The sequence below is a fragment of the Mustelus asterias genome, chromosome 13, assembly GCF_964213995.1.
Source record: "Mustelus asterias chromosome 13, sMusAst1.hap1.1, whole genome shotgun sequence".
Taxonomy (NCBI): domain Eukaryota; kingdom Metazoa; phylum Chordata; class Chondrichthyes; order Carcharhiniformes; family Triakidae; genus Mustelus; species Mustelus asterias.
Genome location: NC_135813.1, coordinates 107273036 through 107290588, shown reverse-complemented (window position 1 = coordinate 107290588; position 17553 = coordinate 107273036). Strand labels below are relative to the sequence as shown.

Genomic DNA, 17553 nt, shown 5'->3' with positions numbered 1-17553 from the left:
TAGGATGGAGACAGTGGGATAGGCAGCAGATGATATTGAGCATGGATAAGTATGAATCGTGACATTGGACATAAGTGAAATGTCAAATGTATATTAAATGACATGATGTTTAAAGTAATGGAGTTGTAGAAATCAGGGACTTGTATAGATACATCATTAGGACTCAATTCAAAAGTTCAGCTCCGTTGGGTTGAAGAAAGCAAATAACAATGTTGGGATATAAATAATTAATGTGACTTACAAGGCTAAGGAGATGTTATTGAAGTAGTATCCATAGAATCATAGAATCCCTCCAGAAAAAGGCAATGTAGCCCATTGAATTTGCACCAACTCTCTGAAAGCGCATCCCACCCAGGTCCTCCCCTCCGCCTGATCCCCTTAACCATGCAAATTTACTATGGCTAATCCACCTAACCTACGATCTTGGGACACTTTAGCATGACCAATCCACCTAATCTGCACATGTTTGAACTATGGGAGTTCTGTGCTCTGATGAGGCGTGTGCAATGTATAACCTGTGCTAATTGCAATAATCCAGCAGTAAAGGGGTAAATTGTTAGTCCTCAATTTAAAAAGAACTTAGCTCCATCTCCCCAACAATGTTAGATATCACCTGTAATCCAAGTTCTGTATCCCTGGACCTGGAGGAAACTCACACAAAGAATCGAACTTGGCTTCCATGTGCTGTGAGGCAGCAATGCTAACCACTGCGCCACTGTGATGCCCATTGGGAAAGCTGCATCTGGCTTCTTCTGTTCAATTTTGGTGTCCGTATTATAGAAAACATGGAATTATTGGAAGGAACCAGAGCATTATCAAGTTTTTAACCATTATTTAATCATGATTAATCATGATTAAATAATTCATCAATAAGACTTTTAACCAATAAGTTACTTACTTAGGAATAACTGCATCATTCTCCAAAGGACACCAAGCAAAAATTTCACATGTTTTCACCTTTTCATCGTATCTGACACATTTCCCAGTTAAAACTCCTAAAATTAAAACAGAACTCACAATAACATTTGTGAATTTAAAAAAAACACCTTTTAGACATTTCTCAATCTGAAATTTTGCTAAGTAGTGAACAAAAATATGAAAAGATTAATCAGTTTTTAAACAGAAATTGACTGAAGGAAAGCACTGGAAATGTACTGTATGGCTGTATGTACTGTATTCGGGCGGCACAGTAGCACAGTGGTTAGCATTGCTGCTTCACAGCTCCAGGGACCTGGGTTCGATTCCCGGCTCGGGTCACTGTCTGTGTGGAGTTTGCACATTCTCCTCGTGTCTGCGTGGGTTTCCTCCGGGTGCTCCGGTTTCCTCCCACAGTCCAAAGATGTGCGGGTTAGGTGGATTGGCCAGGTTAAAAAAATTGCCCCTTAGAGTCCTGGGATGTGTAGGTTAGAGGGATTAGCGGGTAAAATATGTGGGGGTAGGGCCTGGGTGGGATTGTGGTCGGTGCAGACTCAATGGGCCGAATGGCCTCCTTCTGCACTGAAGGGTTTCTATGATTTCTATGATGGATTTGCACCTTTCCAATTGATTTCCGATTTCCATTCTTTCTATCTCAGTCATTATTAACTATATGAATTGAACAATGTTGGAATTCTAAAAGCCTCAATTTCTGGCCGAGGCACGAGGCAAGCAGCTCACTGGCTGCACAGCCAGCTTTTCTCAGCATGTTGTGTGGGACTCTTGTGATCGATCCTGATCTGTTGACAGCACATATTGGAAATTAAGATGCTACTGCACATACTTTCCTGATATTTTCTATGGGTTTCCAAGTCATGTGCAGTGTATTGCCAAATTCCTAATATACATTCCCAACTGGAAAGCCTCCATACAAATTTCAACGTGCTTTATTTTTAACTCAGGAACGGTTAAAGTGCCACAGAGAGTTAAGTACTATATCCCAAGTGTTTTTCTGCTGATTTACTTCTGTTTCTGTGCGTTATGTAGAATCATAGAATCCTACAGTGCAGAAGGAGGTCATTCGGCCCATCGAGTCTGCACCGACCACAATCCCAACCCAAGCCCTATCCCCATAAGCCTATGCACTTACCCCAGCTAGTCTCCTACACTAAGGGGCAATTTTTTAGTGTGGCCAATCCACCTAACCTGCACACCTTTGGACTGTGGGAGGAAACCGGAGCACCCAGAGGAAATCCACGCAGACACAGGGAGAATGTGCAAACTCCACACAGACAGTGACCTGAGCCGGGAATCGAACCCAGGTCCATGATGCTGTGAGGCAGAAGTACTAACCACTGTGCCACCATGCTGCCCAATGATAATGAATTGAAATTAGTCATTTCAGCCAGAGTTATATAGCTCATAAGTATGGCATTTTTCCACCTATTGGAGCGATGTGGCATGTGCAATGTATAACCTGTGCTAATTGCAATAATCCAGCAGTAAAGGGGTAAATTGTTAGCCCTCAATTTAAAAAGAACTTAGCTCCATCTCCCCAACAATGTTAGCTATCACCTGTGATCTACGTTCTGTACCCCTGGACCTGGCTCTGATCCTTTCAACTGTGATTACTTGTTTTACCACCAGGTCAGATAGTAAACTGTAACTTGAATGATGCATAGAAGATGTAGGATTAGTCAGACAGATTTGATGAAGGCTTATCACATGCATTTTTAAAAAAGATCTCTTTTCAAGTCAGAGATTGAAAATCAAAAATTTTTTTAAAATAATGTTTGTCAATTAAAGCACTGTGTGTAAAAAGATTAAGGACCAACACTACTGTGTGTTCAGTCAGTATTTCATTCTGCATAATGCCCTTCCAGTAAGATAATACTAAACATACCACTGCTCCGAGGGTTATAGTATCCAGCTGCACAATCATTGTCGGATTTGCATCTAGTCCTTTTATTTGGCAACTGAGAAAGATAAACATTAACTGTTTAAAAGGTTTGCCTAAAGCTAAAGTAAATTAAACACAACTCTCACACAATTTCACATCATGTTTTGTGTTGATCTGCCAGAATCTCCTTGTGACAGGACACTTGCTTGCAGAACAAGTTTCAAATTTGTTTACATATCTTGCCAATATTTGGACATCTAAACATGTGTTGAGATCTTTAGTGTCTTTCAGTTAAGTGTGCCATACCACATTTTTACATAGAATTTCTGCAGGTCAGCTATGTATTTGTGGCTATTTTCTGCCATTACAATGAGGATGCTATGTAAATGTTTTAAAATGTTTTGTTACTTTGACCAGTTAAGACTTCCAGAAATTTGTTCCGAATTAGGTATTGTCTCCAATATTTATTTGCAGAATAATAATAATATACTCCAAGTTAAAGTCCGAACCTCACAAACCGAGACTACCATTTTTGTCACATTTATGCAAATACAATTCCAGAACTCCATCCCTAACAGCTCTAATTGTTTTGAAAATACAATTTTTACTTTGGATTACATAAAGTTTTATCAAGTCATATTTTATACTTCCAATTATCCTCTATAATTCTAGTGAAATTAAAATCATTATGCCTTTAAATCTGTTTGAATGACATACCTCTCCTTATTACATTTTTTACACAGAGGGTGGTGAATGTCTGGAATGTGCTGCACGGGGAGGTGGTGGGAGCAAGTACAATAGCGGCATTTAAGGAGCATCTAGCCAAATAAATGAATAAGATGGGAATGGAAGGATACGGACTCTGTAAGTGCATATGGTTTTAGTTTAGGCAGGCATCATGATCGGTGCAGGCTTGGAGGGCCAAAGGGCCTGTTCCTGTGCTGCACCTTTCTTTGTTCTTGTACATTCTGCTTCTCATACTATTCCTCTGCAAATAAAGAATGTACCCTTCAGATTTGGCTCATGTCTCCCAAGGAATCTGCCAATGAACCCTGAGCACCAAAATGACAGCCATGTGACAACCAGGTAAGTCATTAGGTAAGTCAACAGCACTCTCAAGGTGCAGTTCAAGTGTCCGTACAGATCTGGAGGCACCCTTCAATACTTATTAGCAGGGATCTCCAGGATAATAATTCTGCGCTGCGCTCTGTAAAGCACAGTGCAGCAATGAGAACCTGAGGTGAATTAGGAACAGGCACTCAATGTTCACCATTTGTTGAGAATTCAAAAGAGAAGGAGAAAGATGGCTTACCAAATGCCACAACAGTCACTCAGAATGCTGATCAGGTTGCCAAGTACTCATTAATCACTCAGAGTTTCAGTTAACCAATCAAACTTGACGAAAGTAACTGAAATAATTCTTTGCTTTTTTTTATTCGTTCATTGGATGTGGGCATTGCTGGTTGGGCTAGCATTTATTGCCCTTCCCTGAGGGCATTTAAGAGTCAAGTTATAGTTCCATTCCTGAAAAGAGTAACTTTAAATGAAACAACTTCAAGCAAGTCAGATTTTCCATTTCAACCAATGTAAAAGCTATAAGTCCATTTCCATCAGAAAAAAATATAAAACATCATATCATGCAAGTTGAAATACTGTACACTCTGAAATTCATACTTGTAAATGAAATAACTTTAATATATAAATTTAAAAATATAAAATCAATGTGCTAACTCTTTCAATTTCTCTCCCAACTGCCAACACAGGGCAATTCTCTACTGCAGACCGATTCTTTCACTAATTCGATCTTACTAACTCTCTCTCTCGCTGCTTCCCTGTTCGACTCTCTGCTACTTCACTTTGAGGGAGGGCTCAGGAGAAGGACGACAAGAGGGAATGAGTGAAAGGAGCTGAGAGTGGGAGAGACGCGGGGGAGTGGCTAGTGAGAGAGTCAGTGAGAGTGAGAGAGATTCTCGGGGAGCAGGAGAGCGCCTCGTCACAGAAGAGACTCAGCCAATGGGAGATGTCACTCCAAAATGGCATTGATTAGGTCATGTAAACTCTGTCAGCCCCAGCGCAAAATGGCACTAAGGTGAAAGCCTGAACACTAAGTGTGCATACCAGCCTTATTATACGTACAATGCTAACGTGAAACAATGCTGAATGAAGCAACTTAAAACAGGGACCTGCTGTATCACATCCCCTGGCCCCTGCACCTCCCCCACCCCCAAATACATAGCAGTCCCTAAACATCCACTGCACATCTATGAATTGGTTCCTATTAATTCATGTCTTTGCATTCATCCACAAGCACTGAAAATGTGTAAAGTATGAGGCTGCTAGGATGGCCGGTATCCAGTCAGAATGGCTATGGTCACAGCATGCATTGATTCATTTGATTTCAGGAGTTAAAGTTCCATGGAGGAGGCCAGTCTATCCATTGAAGAAGACATTTTTTGGACCAAACCGTTAATGCTTGGTCTGAACTCCTTCATCCTTTCTGCAATTATGGACAGTGTGTGTGACATGACTACCAATACCTCATAGATTTGCTGCTGTCCCTCTATGGTTATCTCTTTCATCATCAGCCCCTGAGATTCAGCACCTGTATGCAGCTGTCCAGAGCTTGGAGCGGCATGCACATTCCATCATGAACTCTCCATAGGTGACCTTGCCACCACTCTCTGCTCATGCTAACATCTGCTAAGTCAGCAGATGAAAACTCAGCTGTCTAAAATGGAGCCAAAGTGCTGGTGCCTGGTAAGCATATATTCTGTAATGCTGCACCCTCTGAAGGAGTTGGTTCCTCCATGGAATTGTCATCCAGAACATCCGTGTACTGCTGTTCTATGTGTCAAAGCCCTGGAGGCCAGTAGAATTAGTATTATTGTTACTCAGCATAATTAAAATGATTCAACTTCATCCATTGCTTCTGCATTGTGCACCTACTATTGCTTCCCGCCATTCAGAACTCACTTCTGTTATTATTGGGTCCATAATATTGAATTGTATATGTAACCTGTATTTGGACAGGTACATGGACGGGAAAGGTTTAGAGGGATATGGGCCAAACGCAGGCAAATGGGACTAGTTTAGTTTAGGAAACCTGGTCGACATGGACGAGTTGGGCCGAAGAGCCCGTTTCCATGCTGTATATCTCTATGATTCTATGTTGCTGAACAGAGCAAACATAATGGGTCATATTGTTGAAAGATCAGTACATTGTCATATTGTTAAACAAGGTGTGCCAGAAAGTGATTTGGGTGGGAAAGTTTAGCAAACATTTAAAGCATTGTCACATGATGTGACAAATGCCTCCCAAGACAAATAGACCAGTGTAAACTAAATGACACAATATGTGGATTTCAACAAGGTAATGCGAACAATCAACAAGCCATTGATGAGATCTGAATTTTGTGTCCAGTTATGCGCAATTTTGATTTCCATATCTAAGGAAGTATACACTTGCCTTGAAGGTGGTACAAAGAAGATTGGTTCCTGGGATGAGAGGGTTTTGCCTATGATTGGCGGCACGGTGGCACAGTGGTTAGCACTGCTGCTTCACAGCTCCAGGGACCTGGGTTCGATTCCCGGCTTGGGTCACTGTCTGTGTGGAGTTTGCACATTCTCCTCGTGTCTGCGTGGGTTTCCTCCGGGTGCTCCGGTTTCCTCCCACAGTCCAAAGATGTGCGGGTTAGGTTGATTGGCTATGCTAAAAATTGCCCCTTAGTGTCCTGGGATGCGTAGATTAGAGGGATTAGCGGGTAAAATATGTAGGGATATGGGGTAGGGCCTGGGTGGGATTGTGGTCGGTGCAGACTCGATGGGCCGAATGGCCTATTTCTGTACTGTAGGGTTTCTATGATAAATTAGGCTATACTCTCTGGAGTTCAGAAGTCTGAGAGATGATCACATTGAAACATACAAGATTCTGAAAGAGGTTTGATGAGATAGACACTGGGAATTCTTTTCCCCTGGTTGGCAAATCTAGAACACAGAGGCACAGTGTTAGAACAAATGAAGAAGGCACTCAGTAGAGTGCCATATTTTGTCAACTAGGGAGCCGGTGTTAATAGGGAGATGGTAACGCAGTGGTAATATTACTAGACTAGTAATCTAGTGACCTAGTGCAATGCTGTGGAGACCTGGGTTTGAAACCCACCATGGCAGTTGGTGAAATTTTAATTACATCTGGAATTAAAAGTCTAACTATCAAATCATTGTCAATTGTTGTAAAAACTTATCTGGTTCACTAATGTCTATTAGGGAAGGAAACATGCCATCCTTACCTGGACTGGCCTACATGTGGCTCCAGACCCGCAGTGATGTGGTTTATTCCTAAATATCCTGTAAACAAAGGCATTTAGGGGTGGGCCATAAATTCAGGCCTCGCCAGAAACGCCCACAGCGCACAAACAAACAAAAAACTCAGTGCTATTATAATTATGCAGCTCTTCTTTGGAGGCTTTTCCCTGCCTGGTTTATGCTCCGTAGCTACAAAGCTGAAAAAATACATTTTTTTATTAATAGCTTCCACGTACCTGAGAAGGCTTCAGGCCAATCAACCTCCAACAACCTGCACCAAAAACTCTGCTCTCATTATGACACCTGTGACAAATTTCACCACAGCAGCTGAAACCATCAACAACATTCAAAACCAATTGAAGATATTCTAAATCAAACAACCCACAACATTCTTAACGAAAAAAGTCAGTTTTCCCTATCACATGTTATCAGATGGATCCTTCAAAAAATTCCAGCATCTGTATCTGATACACATCTTCGCCAAAAACAAATCAGTTTTTCCTTGGGCCATATTATATTTGTGTACCAAGTTTCAGCTGGGTTAATACCAGCTGAGGTGTGATGAGGACTTTAATTGTTCATTAACTGCCCCTTAAGTGCCTCAACTGGTAGTGGGGTGGGAAGACTGCTTACGAGCCTTCCCTGCCATGGACTTGATCAGGGCAGAGGTAGGAAGGTGTCAGAGTCTGCACCTGCCACCATCCCAGAATAACAGAACTGTTACAGTGCAGGAGGCTGTCATTCAGTCCATCATATCTGTACCGGCTCCTTAAATGAGCAATTCCCTTGGGGCCATTCTCCTGCCTTCTCCCCATAACCTTGCACATTCTTCCTTTTCAGATAACAGTCTAATAAACAGCCCAATCCTGCCTGATTAATGCCTTTTCCACTTTTAAGTTCACCACAAGGGCAGCATAAAATATCACCCAGAGAAGCTGGACACTTTGCATTTGCGTCAGTCTTTTTTCTTTTAGCTTGGACTAGAATCAGCTGATCAAATCGAGTCAACATGAATTTGTGAAGAGGAGGTTAGATCTGGCTAATCTAGTTGAAATATTTGAAATGCACACAACCATGATGGATAGGAGGATATCTATAAATGGTGTTATCGACATGGACTTCCAGAAGACATTGGATAACATTTTGCACAAGAGATGAGCAAAAATCAGAGTGAATGGAATTAGAAGTAACCTTGTGACATGGATCAATAATTTGTTGGAAAGTTGGAGACTGAGTAGGGAAAATGTTCTTTCTCTGATTGACAGATTATGACAAATGATGTTACCCTCAGGTGTGTACTGGGGCCTCAGGTTTTCACCTATATGTATGAATGACTGAATGAAGGAACAGAGAGTTGTATATCAGGTTTGCAGCTGAGGCTAAGGATAAGAGGCATGATGGATTGTATGGATGGAGCAGGCAGTTGTAAAGAGACATACACAGACGGTGTGGGTGGACAAAGCTATTCTGGGTGGAGATCAATGAGGGATCATCCACTTGGATCCAAGGAAGACAAAACATAATATTTTCTTAATGGCAAGACACTTAAGAATTGTAGAAGAGAAAACTGACTTATCCCCTGGTACACAAATCTCAAAATTAGCACACAAGTACAAAGAATAATCAAAGAACTAACAGAAAGTGACAGTACCTGAATGAGATAGGAATTCAAAAGCGAGGAAGTGATGCTTCAGTTGTACTGAGCCACCAAATGGCAGGAAGGATATAAGCAAATTACTGTGGATGCTGGAATCTGAAACCAAAAGAGAAAATGCTGGAAAATCTCAGCAGGTCTGGCAGCATCTGTAAGGTGAGAAAAGAGCTGACGTTTCGAGTCCAGATTACCCACATCTGGACTCGAAACGTCAGCTCTTTTCTCTCCTTACAGATGCTGCCAGACCTGCTGAGATTTTCCAGCATTTTCTCTTTTGGCAGGAAGGATATACTGGCTTTGGAAGGAGTATGGCACAGATTCACTTGACTGATAACAGGACTTATGAGTTAAATTATAAGGATAGGTTGCATATTGTTGGTTTGTATTCCTTCAAGTTTAATAGGTTGAGGAATGATCTAAAAGCTGTTTCAAATGATAGTTTCTCCAAATACACTATTGAATTTCATTTCTTGGGAATCAGGACCTAAAATTAGAACTAGGCCATTTAGCAGTGAAATTAAGAAGCCCTCATTCACACAAAGGGTAATGGAAATCTGGAACTCATTCCCCCAAGCAGCTGAAGACGTTGGATCAATTGAAATTTAAGATAGAGACCAATAGAATTTTGTTAGGCAAGGATATCAAAGGATAAAGAACAAAAGATGTGTAAATGAAGCTGAGGTACATATCAGATTTCAAGGAGCTGTATGGCCTACTTGTTTTTCTATGTTCCAATGAATGCTAATTTTGAAAAAGCATTGAGAAAAGCAAATAGAAGGGGAAAGTTCTAATTTGGCACCAGCACTGTAGATAAAAACAAAAGAGTCCAAAACAATGAAACAAACCGGATATGTTAAATACCAAACTTCTCGTGCTTTTTGGCCACCCTTTCTGATGAGAATTTTTATATTCATTGATACATTTCTGCTGATGAAACCAAACGTATGGAATAAATAGGTCAAGTGCCCTAAAAGGCTGCAACTGACTTAATTTTAAAGTGACTTACTGATTGGATCTTATATTACAAAATGGTTATGGCATCATTGCAGTGAATCTACGTGTTTAGTTGTAAAATCGGTCACACCAATTCAATACATGGAGTAGGTGCTGAATTCTTACCTCGGGGCACCGACCTTGTACCTGATTCTTGGTAAGAATTACATTAGTCATCACAAAGAAGGAGTTTTCTTGCTGTCGGGGGAAAAAAATACATTTAATAACATGTACAACCATAAAGAAACAATAATGCTTGAATCATGAAATAGGTTTTTGTATCATAACTCCCAAAACATTACACTTCAATAAAACTTCCACTTTAGTAACTATTTAAAAATAAATGCTTTTACTGCTTTAGAACTAGAAATACCCAAACAGATTTGGAATATATGTTCCTTGTAAACAGAAAAATATATTTATGTTGCAGTCAAGTTGAGAAATGTAAAGATAGATATTCATCTTTCATGCCTGGGTAGTTATCTGGCAAAGTAAATCACCTGCTATTTATAGAACCTACCCAATTTTTTCATTGCATTCATTTTAAGGAATGAAAACTTGTCAATGAAAGGTCAGGCAGGTCCTATCGAGGGCAGGCAATCTGTTCTACCAGGTTATCACTCAGCTAGAAAATGTAAAAATCCACACCATCCTCTACGCTGCAGGCAAATAAACACACACTAGCATTCTCCTACAGTAGAGAGAGAAACACAAATCCCAGCAGACTAGTGCATCTCCCTCACTCGAAAGAGGGAAAATGCAATCTCCTTTCAGACAGATAAACTAATTCAACCCAGTCCACCTGCAAAAAGATTGCACATCTACAAAATGCACCCTCCAAATTAGATGGAAAAAGACATGCACAGTGGAGAGACATAATTCCCACTTTTCTTGCTCCTCTCCCCCATTAAAACACACTAAGCCCCTGGAAAAATCATGCAAATACAGTTAACTTCCCCTCTAGCAAGAAGGGGAAGAAGAAATGCAGTCAGCACCCCACTGCAAACATAGGGAAATAGAGAGAAAAGCACAAAATGGCAAAAAGCAATTAATTGATTCCCCCAGGAATAAAATACATGCAAATTCTTCTATGATATAGGAAATGCTAATTCTCTCAGTCTCTTGCAACTCATAAGACTCACTTCTGCAGTGCACGAGTGCAGTAATTCAGGCAACTTCAATAAACAGTGCATTCTTACTAACAATCTGTCATAAGGAAATATATACATTATAAGGTTTTCAAAGGTTTTGGCATCCAAAACTGTACCTGTGAAGGGATAACATAATCAGCTGCATCCCATATGTGTTCTCCAAGAGGTGTTGAATTTGTAATGGCGATACCTTTAACTTTGGTTGTGACTGTGCCGATGGTGGAATCGAATTCTTGATAGCCTTTCTCCCACACAAGTACCCATCTGGAACACAATTTTTTTTTCAATTGCCAATGTATGCAACAAAATTCTCAAATTGTGCTTTATTTGAATACAAGTGGTTCTAAGGAAAGTTACTTAAGTGTATTTCTATTTCAATACAACTGTGCTTTGGGGTTTTACTTGTATTTGAAGCAGTGTATTTGAAGCAGTGTATTTGAAGCAGTGTATTTGAAGGCGGCTTACCAACACTTTCTCATGGGCAATTTGGGATGGATAATAAATGCTGGTCTCCCCAGTGACTTTTTCATTCCAAGGACAATTTTTAAAAATCTTAGTTGTACAATCAAAGATACTTACAAGTTGACATTGATATGGTAGCCTAATGGTTTATGGTACTGGACTAATGACCCTGGGGTCTTAAGTTATAATCCCACCATGGAAAACTATGGAATCAAATTAAACAAATTTGGTCATTTGTAGGTGAGCAACAGAGAGGTAGCAATGAAAGTTGCTGGATTATCATAAACCAGACACTCCTTCAGTGAAGGTAACTTGCCACATCAGATCTGACAGAAATATGACTCCAGTCACGACATTTGGAATCTCCTAATGTCTTCTGAAGTGACCTGTCAAACAATTTAGTTACAAAACAACAATTATAAATCCAATCAAAAAGACCATTTCATCAGATCAGGACACAACTCAAGCAATTCCAGACCAGTCAATTATATAAGCTAGTCAAGAAATAATTGAACTAACAGAATCATATTTTAGCTGTTGTGGCACAACAGATGGTAAGTAAAAGGCTGCTCATATCCCAAAGGGGATCTTGAATCAACTGCCAAAACAAGTTTGCAATTTGTGCATTGAGGAGTTATCTAAAGTCTTTTATATAGTAAAGTTAAACATTTATTAAAATAAAGGAAAAAAAGTTAAAACACACGAACACTTTTACACAGTTAACAGTATTTTACAAACATTTCCAGAAAAAATTTAGCTTAAATAAATTCAGAGCTAAACCCCTGTTGATAGCAACAGTCCTTATAGATTTTCTAACCTATAAAATTCCAGAAACGCTACCCACAATGCCCGGCTGCTCTTAGGATGCTCTTTGAGGGTGGCAGCAAACATATATTCATATATCTGACTTCAAACACACACACTGGGCAGGATTTTACAGTCTCGCTCAACCCGAGACCGGAAAATCCTGCCCGAGGTCAATGGACATTTCCATTGTCCGCCCCTCGCCTGCTCCAATACCATGGCAGGCGAGGCGGTAGAATTCCGGCGACTGTCTTGTTTGAGATCTCACAGTCACATTCTTCAATCTTTCCTGAAATCTGTTTTTCCCTTTGATCTTAGACTCAATTGTTTTCTACAATCCTTTAGAAATTCCTTTTCCCAGAATTGATTAACCCTTTTGTTACTTTATGGCTGCTAAACTATAAAAATAAACTTAGCTATTTTGCCTCAATTATTTACAATCTCCAATTGTATATGTTCCATTTTGAAATTCAACAGTCAAATTTAAAACACTTCTTATATTTGCCTTATGTAAATTCCTATTCAACTCTTCTGGTTCTCTGTCTATTTCCATTTCAAAACATTTCAAAACAGCTTTCACACAGCCTTTATTGATGTCTTTGACCTTTGCAGTCTATCTGTCTTCAGTTTAATTAAACCAGTCATACCGGTGATGTTAGTGTACCTTTAAGAAAGTTTTTTTTAAAATCATGATCTCTGCAGCTCTCACAGTTTCCTTGTTTTCTTAGCTCACAACCACAGCTGAAGTCATTTGTTACCAGCTTGACTGGAGATGTCCTTTTATTGCTATTTCAATAGCTTAAATGGGGGTTTTGTATGTTTACTCTGGGATTGATTTTATGGCCATGCATTGTTAGAAGGAAGGTTCTGGTTCGGTTTTTTTTCCTTCCTAGGCAATTTTAAGGTTTTTTCTGTTTGGCTGCAGTTCTGAGTTTTAGTTTTAGAAGGGGCATCAAGCTGAAAAGAAGTCTCTCTCTCCCTGGTTATGGAAATTCTGCTGGTTATCTGAAAGTAAGGTCTTGCCTTTCTGAAGGGGGGAATCGGCTGTTGGTGGCTTGCCTAGTTGCCTTGTTTTGGGAAGCTGTTCTGACTTCAAACTGTTCTGAGTCTATCCAGAGAATTGCCGACTTCATGTAAAGTACCCTAGTCCAGTATTATGTGAGCATTAGTCTTTGCTGTGTTGAACCTGTTTAAAGGCTTTTGTCTAAAGGAAGCTTGGTTTTGATTGGAACACATTAGATATAGTTGTTAAAGGTTGTACATCATAGTGGTTGTTCTGTTTCTTGTTTGTAATTGATAAAAGTCCTGGCTAATTTTCTTACTATACATATTAACTATATTCTTAAATAAACTTTGTTTGGTAAAAGCTCCCTAGTGGGTTATTTGAATTATACTTGAAGTGAAACATATGATGCATATCCTCGCCAAATTCAAGAGACAAAACATATGATCCAAGCGGGCTCCATAAAACACTTTGGAGTTTCTGACCTGAACCATAACACACCCCCACAAGCTTGTTTCCCAGTATATGACAATGATATTACAAAAAAAGGACTAATTCTCCTTACATTGTCAACACCTCAAAATCTATACTATTAGCATCCCGTGGTATGTCCTTGCATCCCATTGGTACCACAGATAGTTGTGGTCCTGAAAAGTCTTTAATATTGAGTCTCGGCTTCATTGTTTCATGGCAGGTTAATGTTCCATGTTATACTATCAAAACAATAAGTATTAGTAGACCATCTAATTATGAAAGGGATGTTGATGGGTTACACAGCTCTGTCTGATCCTATCTTTGCCAAGAATCTAGACTGGCATGCTGCTTGCAGATAGCAATCAGGGGCATGAACTGGAATTTTTACAACCAAATTACTTGGAATTTTAACTTTCTGTTCTCTTTGTAGTAAGAACTGAACTTAACTACAATTTCCATCTTTTCCTGGAGATAAACGGGTGGCACGGTGGTTAGCACTGCTGTCTCACAGCGCCAGGGATCCGGGTTCAATTCTGGCCTCGGGTCATTGTCTGTTTGGAGTTTGCACATTCTCCCCATGTCTGCGTGGGTTTCCTCCGGGTGCACCGGTTTCCTCCCATAGTCCAAAGATGTGTGGGTTAGATTGATTGGCCGTGGTAAATTGACCCTAGTGTCAGGGGGATTAGCAGGGTAAATATGTGAGGTTATGGGAATAGGGTGGGATTCTGGTCGGTGCAGATTCGATGGGCCAAAAGGCCACCTTCTGCACTGTAGGGATTCTATGATAAACACACGTTATGGCGAACTGAATTAAATTGTTTGCATTAACAGAAATTATTGAGCATGGAGACAGAAGCAGCAAGGAAAACAAGCAAAAGAATTGCCTGAAAGAACATGCATTCATATGGCAACTTAACAAAACTTCAGGATTTCCCAAACCCACAAGTTAGTTTTAAAATATTGTCACTACTATAGCAGCCACATAATTTTCATACAGCAAAGTCCTACAAGAAGCAGATCTGCTAAATGACCAGTTAATCTGTTTTATTAGATTTGCTGATTAAAAGAGTGATATTAATCAGGATACTTGGATCATTCCATGCTCTTCTGTGAAACATGATGGAATATTTAACAAAACATCTGAGGTACTTTACAGTTGGGCTCAGACAGACTTTAGCAGGGATGGGTGGGTAAAGCTTCAGGAGAGGTGGTCAAAAGCACTGTTGAAGAGAAGAACATATAGCAAGATAATGAGGGGAGTAACAAAAACAGAAAATGCTGGAAAATCTCAGCAGGTCTGACAGCACCTGTGGAGAAAGAATAGAACCAACGTTTCGAGTCTGGATAATCCTTCATCAGAGCTGAGAGCGACGAAAATCAGGCAACATTTATACTATGAGGGTGTGGGGGCTGTAATTGGACAAAAAAATGTAAATGGTGATGATGAAGGCTGAGAGGGGAGTATTTGTGAGGGAGAGGGTGAAGGGAGTATTTGAGTGTTGAGGAATAATATTGGAAAGCTAGAGAAATTCAAATTGTTCTTCTTAGAATAAAGTGTCTCACAACACCAGGTTAAAGTCCAACAGGTTTATTTGGTAGCACGAGCTTTTGGAGCGTTGCCCCTTCATCAGGTATTCCACTCACCTGATGAAGGGGCAGTGCTCCGAAAGCTCATGCTACCAAATAAACCTGTTGGACTTTAACCTAGTGTTGTGAGACTACTTACTGTGCCCACCCCAGTCCAATGCTGGCAACTCCACATCATAAAGAGGTTAGGATGAGATTTAGTAGGAGTGTACAAAATCACAAACGGCTTTGATAGTTTCTCCTTATTTATTTTATTTGGTTCCCACTCGAACAATATAGTGATTTTAAAATTCTCATCCTTATTTTTCAAATCACTCCATGTCCTCACCCTTCTCTATCTCTGTAATTCTCTCCAGTCCCACAACCTTTCAAGATAACGGCAATCCCCTAATTCTGGCTTCAGTATCCTTCATTTTAATTGCTCCACCTTTGAAGGCTGCAACTTTGTTTATTTAGGCCACAAACTCTGGAATACTCTCCTTGTTGTTCTGCCTCACTTTCCTCCATGAATGCACTCCTACTTTTGGTCACCTGACCTAATATTTTCTTATGTGGCATTGTTTGATAATGCCCCTGTAATGTGCCTTGGGAAGTTTTATTGTACTATATAAATGAGTTGTTATTTCTAATAGCAGCGAGGTTACAAGGAAAAGGATACAGATAATTGACAAATAAAACAGATGAGTTTCTAAAAAAAAACAGTTGTTATAATCTGGAATACAGTGATTGAAAGGGTGGCAGAAGCAGTGTCAATAGTAACTTGAAAAGGGGGACTGGGTAAATATTTACAAGGGGAGATTTTGCAGGGCTATGGGAAAATAGCAGGGAGGTGGACATAATTTGTGGTGGCACAGTGGGGTAGCACTGCTGCCTCACAGCGCCAGGGTCCTGGGTTCGATTCCTGGCTTGAGTCACTGTCTGTGTGGTGTCTGCACATTCTTCCCGTGTCTATGTGGGTTTCCTCCGGATGCTCCGGTTTCCTCCCACACTCCAAAATATGTGCGGCTAGGTGAATTGGCCATGCTAAATTCGCCCTCGGCGTACGCAAACAGGTGCTGGAATGTGGCGACTAGGAGATTTTCACAGCAACTTCATTGCAGTGTGAATGTAAGCCTACATGTGACTAATAAATAAATAATCTTTACTTTATAATTGGGAATGATGGGTTGTATGGCTCTACCAGTCATTCTATCGCTTAAAGGATACGTTATCTTCCCCAAACCCCAGAACAATCAGCCAGAGTTTAACTGGTAAATCAAAGAATTGTAGACGGGGTCTATTTCTTTAAACGTGCGATTTACACACGATAGGGCCAGCTCTGACTATCATCCGGCAAAAAATTGAAGGAAGCAGTCCCAGCTAGAGATGCCTGTGCAGAACGGGAATAACGGAGAGTGGGTGCGGGTAAAGGTCGAATCCCCATTCCACATTAAATGAAAGTGAAACTCAATCATATAAAGCACTATTCTTCCATTGGTTCTTATTCCAGCACTGCTGACGCATCATCTGACATGATTGCAGAATTGAAATCCCAAATTCGCCGTTGTTTAGAAATATTTTCTGCGTTATAGGGAGAAATCCAGCGTGACTTATGGAACATATTTTACATGTCCAAAGGTCGTTACCGCTCGGATTTTGCAATTAGCACATCCACTTCGCAATCTTAAAAAAATTCACTAAGAATTTCTGTTACGCTAATAATTCCATACAATCTTAATCATTCATCCAATAAAAAAGGCGGAAGTATGAAAGTGTAGCTCACCCAATAACGTAGGCAAGGATAACTAACTGGACCACCCTGTTTATGGCTCCAACTTTTCTGTTTTTAATGAGTACAATCCTGGGGGTATCATATTCCAGAATAAAATCACAAACTGCTGTACAACAGCCTGTCATTGTGAAATCTCTTTTCAATGTGAGACCTCTACCGGCGGCAGAGCCAAGTCCTTCCCACTCGGCTGCGCCTACCCACTCGTCATGTGATTCCACTATTTATCTTTTCCTAAACATACTCATTGTACTCATAGTGAATCAGCTTTTTATTTGCTCTGTGGTTCTGAGGTTTGATCAACCGTTTTCGATGCTCCAGATAGAATCGTGTCTGAATCTGAGTCGGATATGAAATGTGTTACTGCCCCCCACCCCCTCTCCCGCCCTGTGCTATTGGTGGAGAAATCTGGGAGTTGGGTCCTTTTTTAAAAACTGTCATGAATACCACAGAGGCTGAGTAATTTAACAAAAACAGAAAATGCTGGAAAATCTCAGCGGGTCTGACAGCATCTGTGGAGAGAGAATAGAGCCACCGAGT

The 17553-nt window shown here is 40.3% G+C and overlaps 1 protein-coding gene across 1 annotated transcript in view; it reads right to left on the bottom strand.

Moving 5' to 3' along the window:
• LOC144503176 (P2X purinoceptor 4-like) overlaps nucleotides 1–17196 on the bottom strand; it is a 34016-nt gene extending 16820 nt beyond the window's left edge. Inside the window, exons 1-5 of the mRNA XM_078227683.1 lie at nucleotides 17008–17196; nucleotides 11032–11179; nucleotides 9891–9962; nucleotides 2819–2891; nucleotides 899–995 (exon numbers count right to left, since the gene is read on the bottom strand). Of these exons, the coding sequence (XP_078083809.1) occupies nucleotides 899–995; nucleotides 2819–2891; nucleotides 9891–9962; nucleotides 11032–11179; nucleotides 17008–17141 (524 nt within the window). The 5' untranslated portion in view covers nucleotides 17142–17196. The remainder of the gene's footprint in view (nucleotides 1–898; nucleotides 996–2818; nucleotides 2892–9890; nucleotides 9963–11031; nucleotides 11180–17007) is intronic.
• Between the last annotated feature and the right edge of the window lie 357 nt (nucleotides 17197–17553).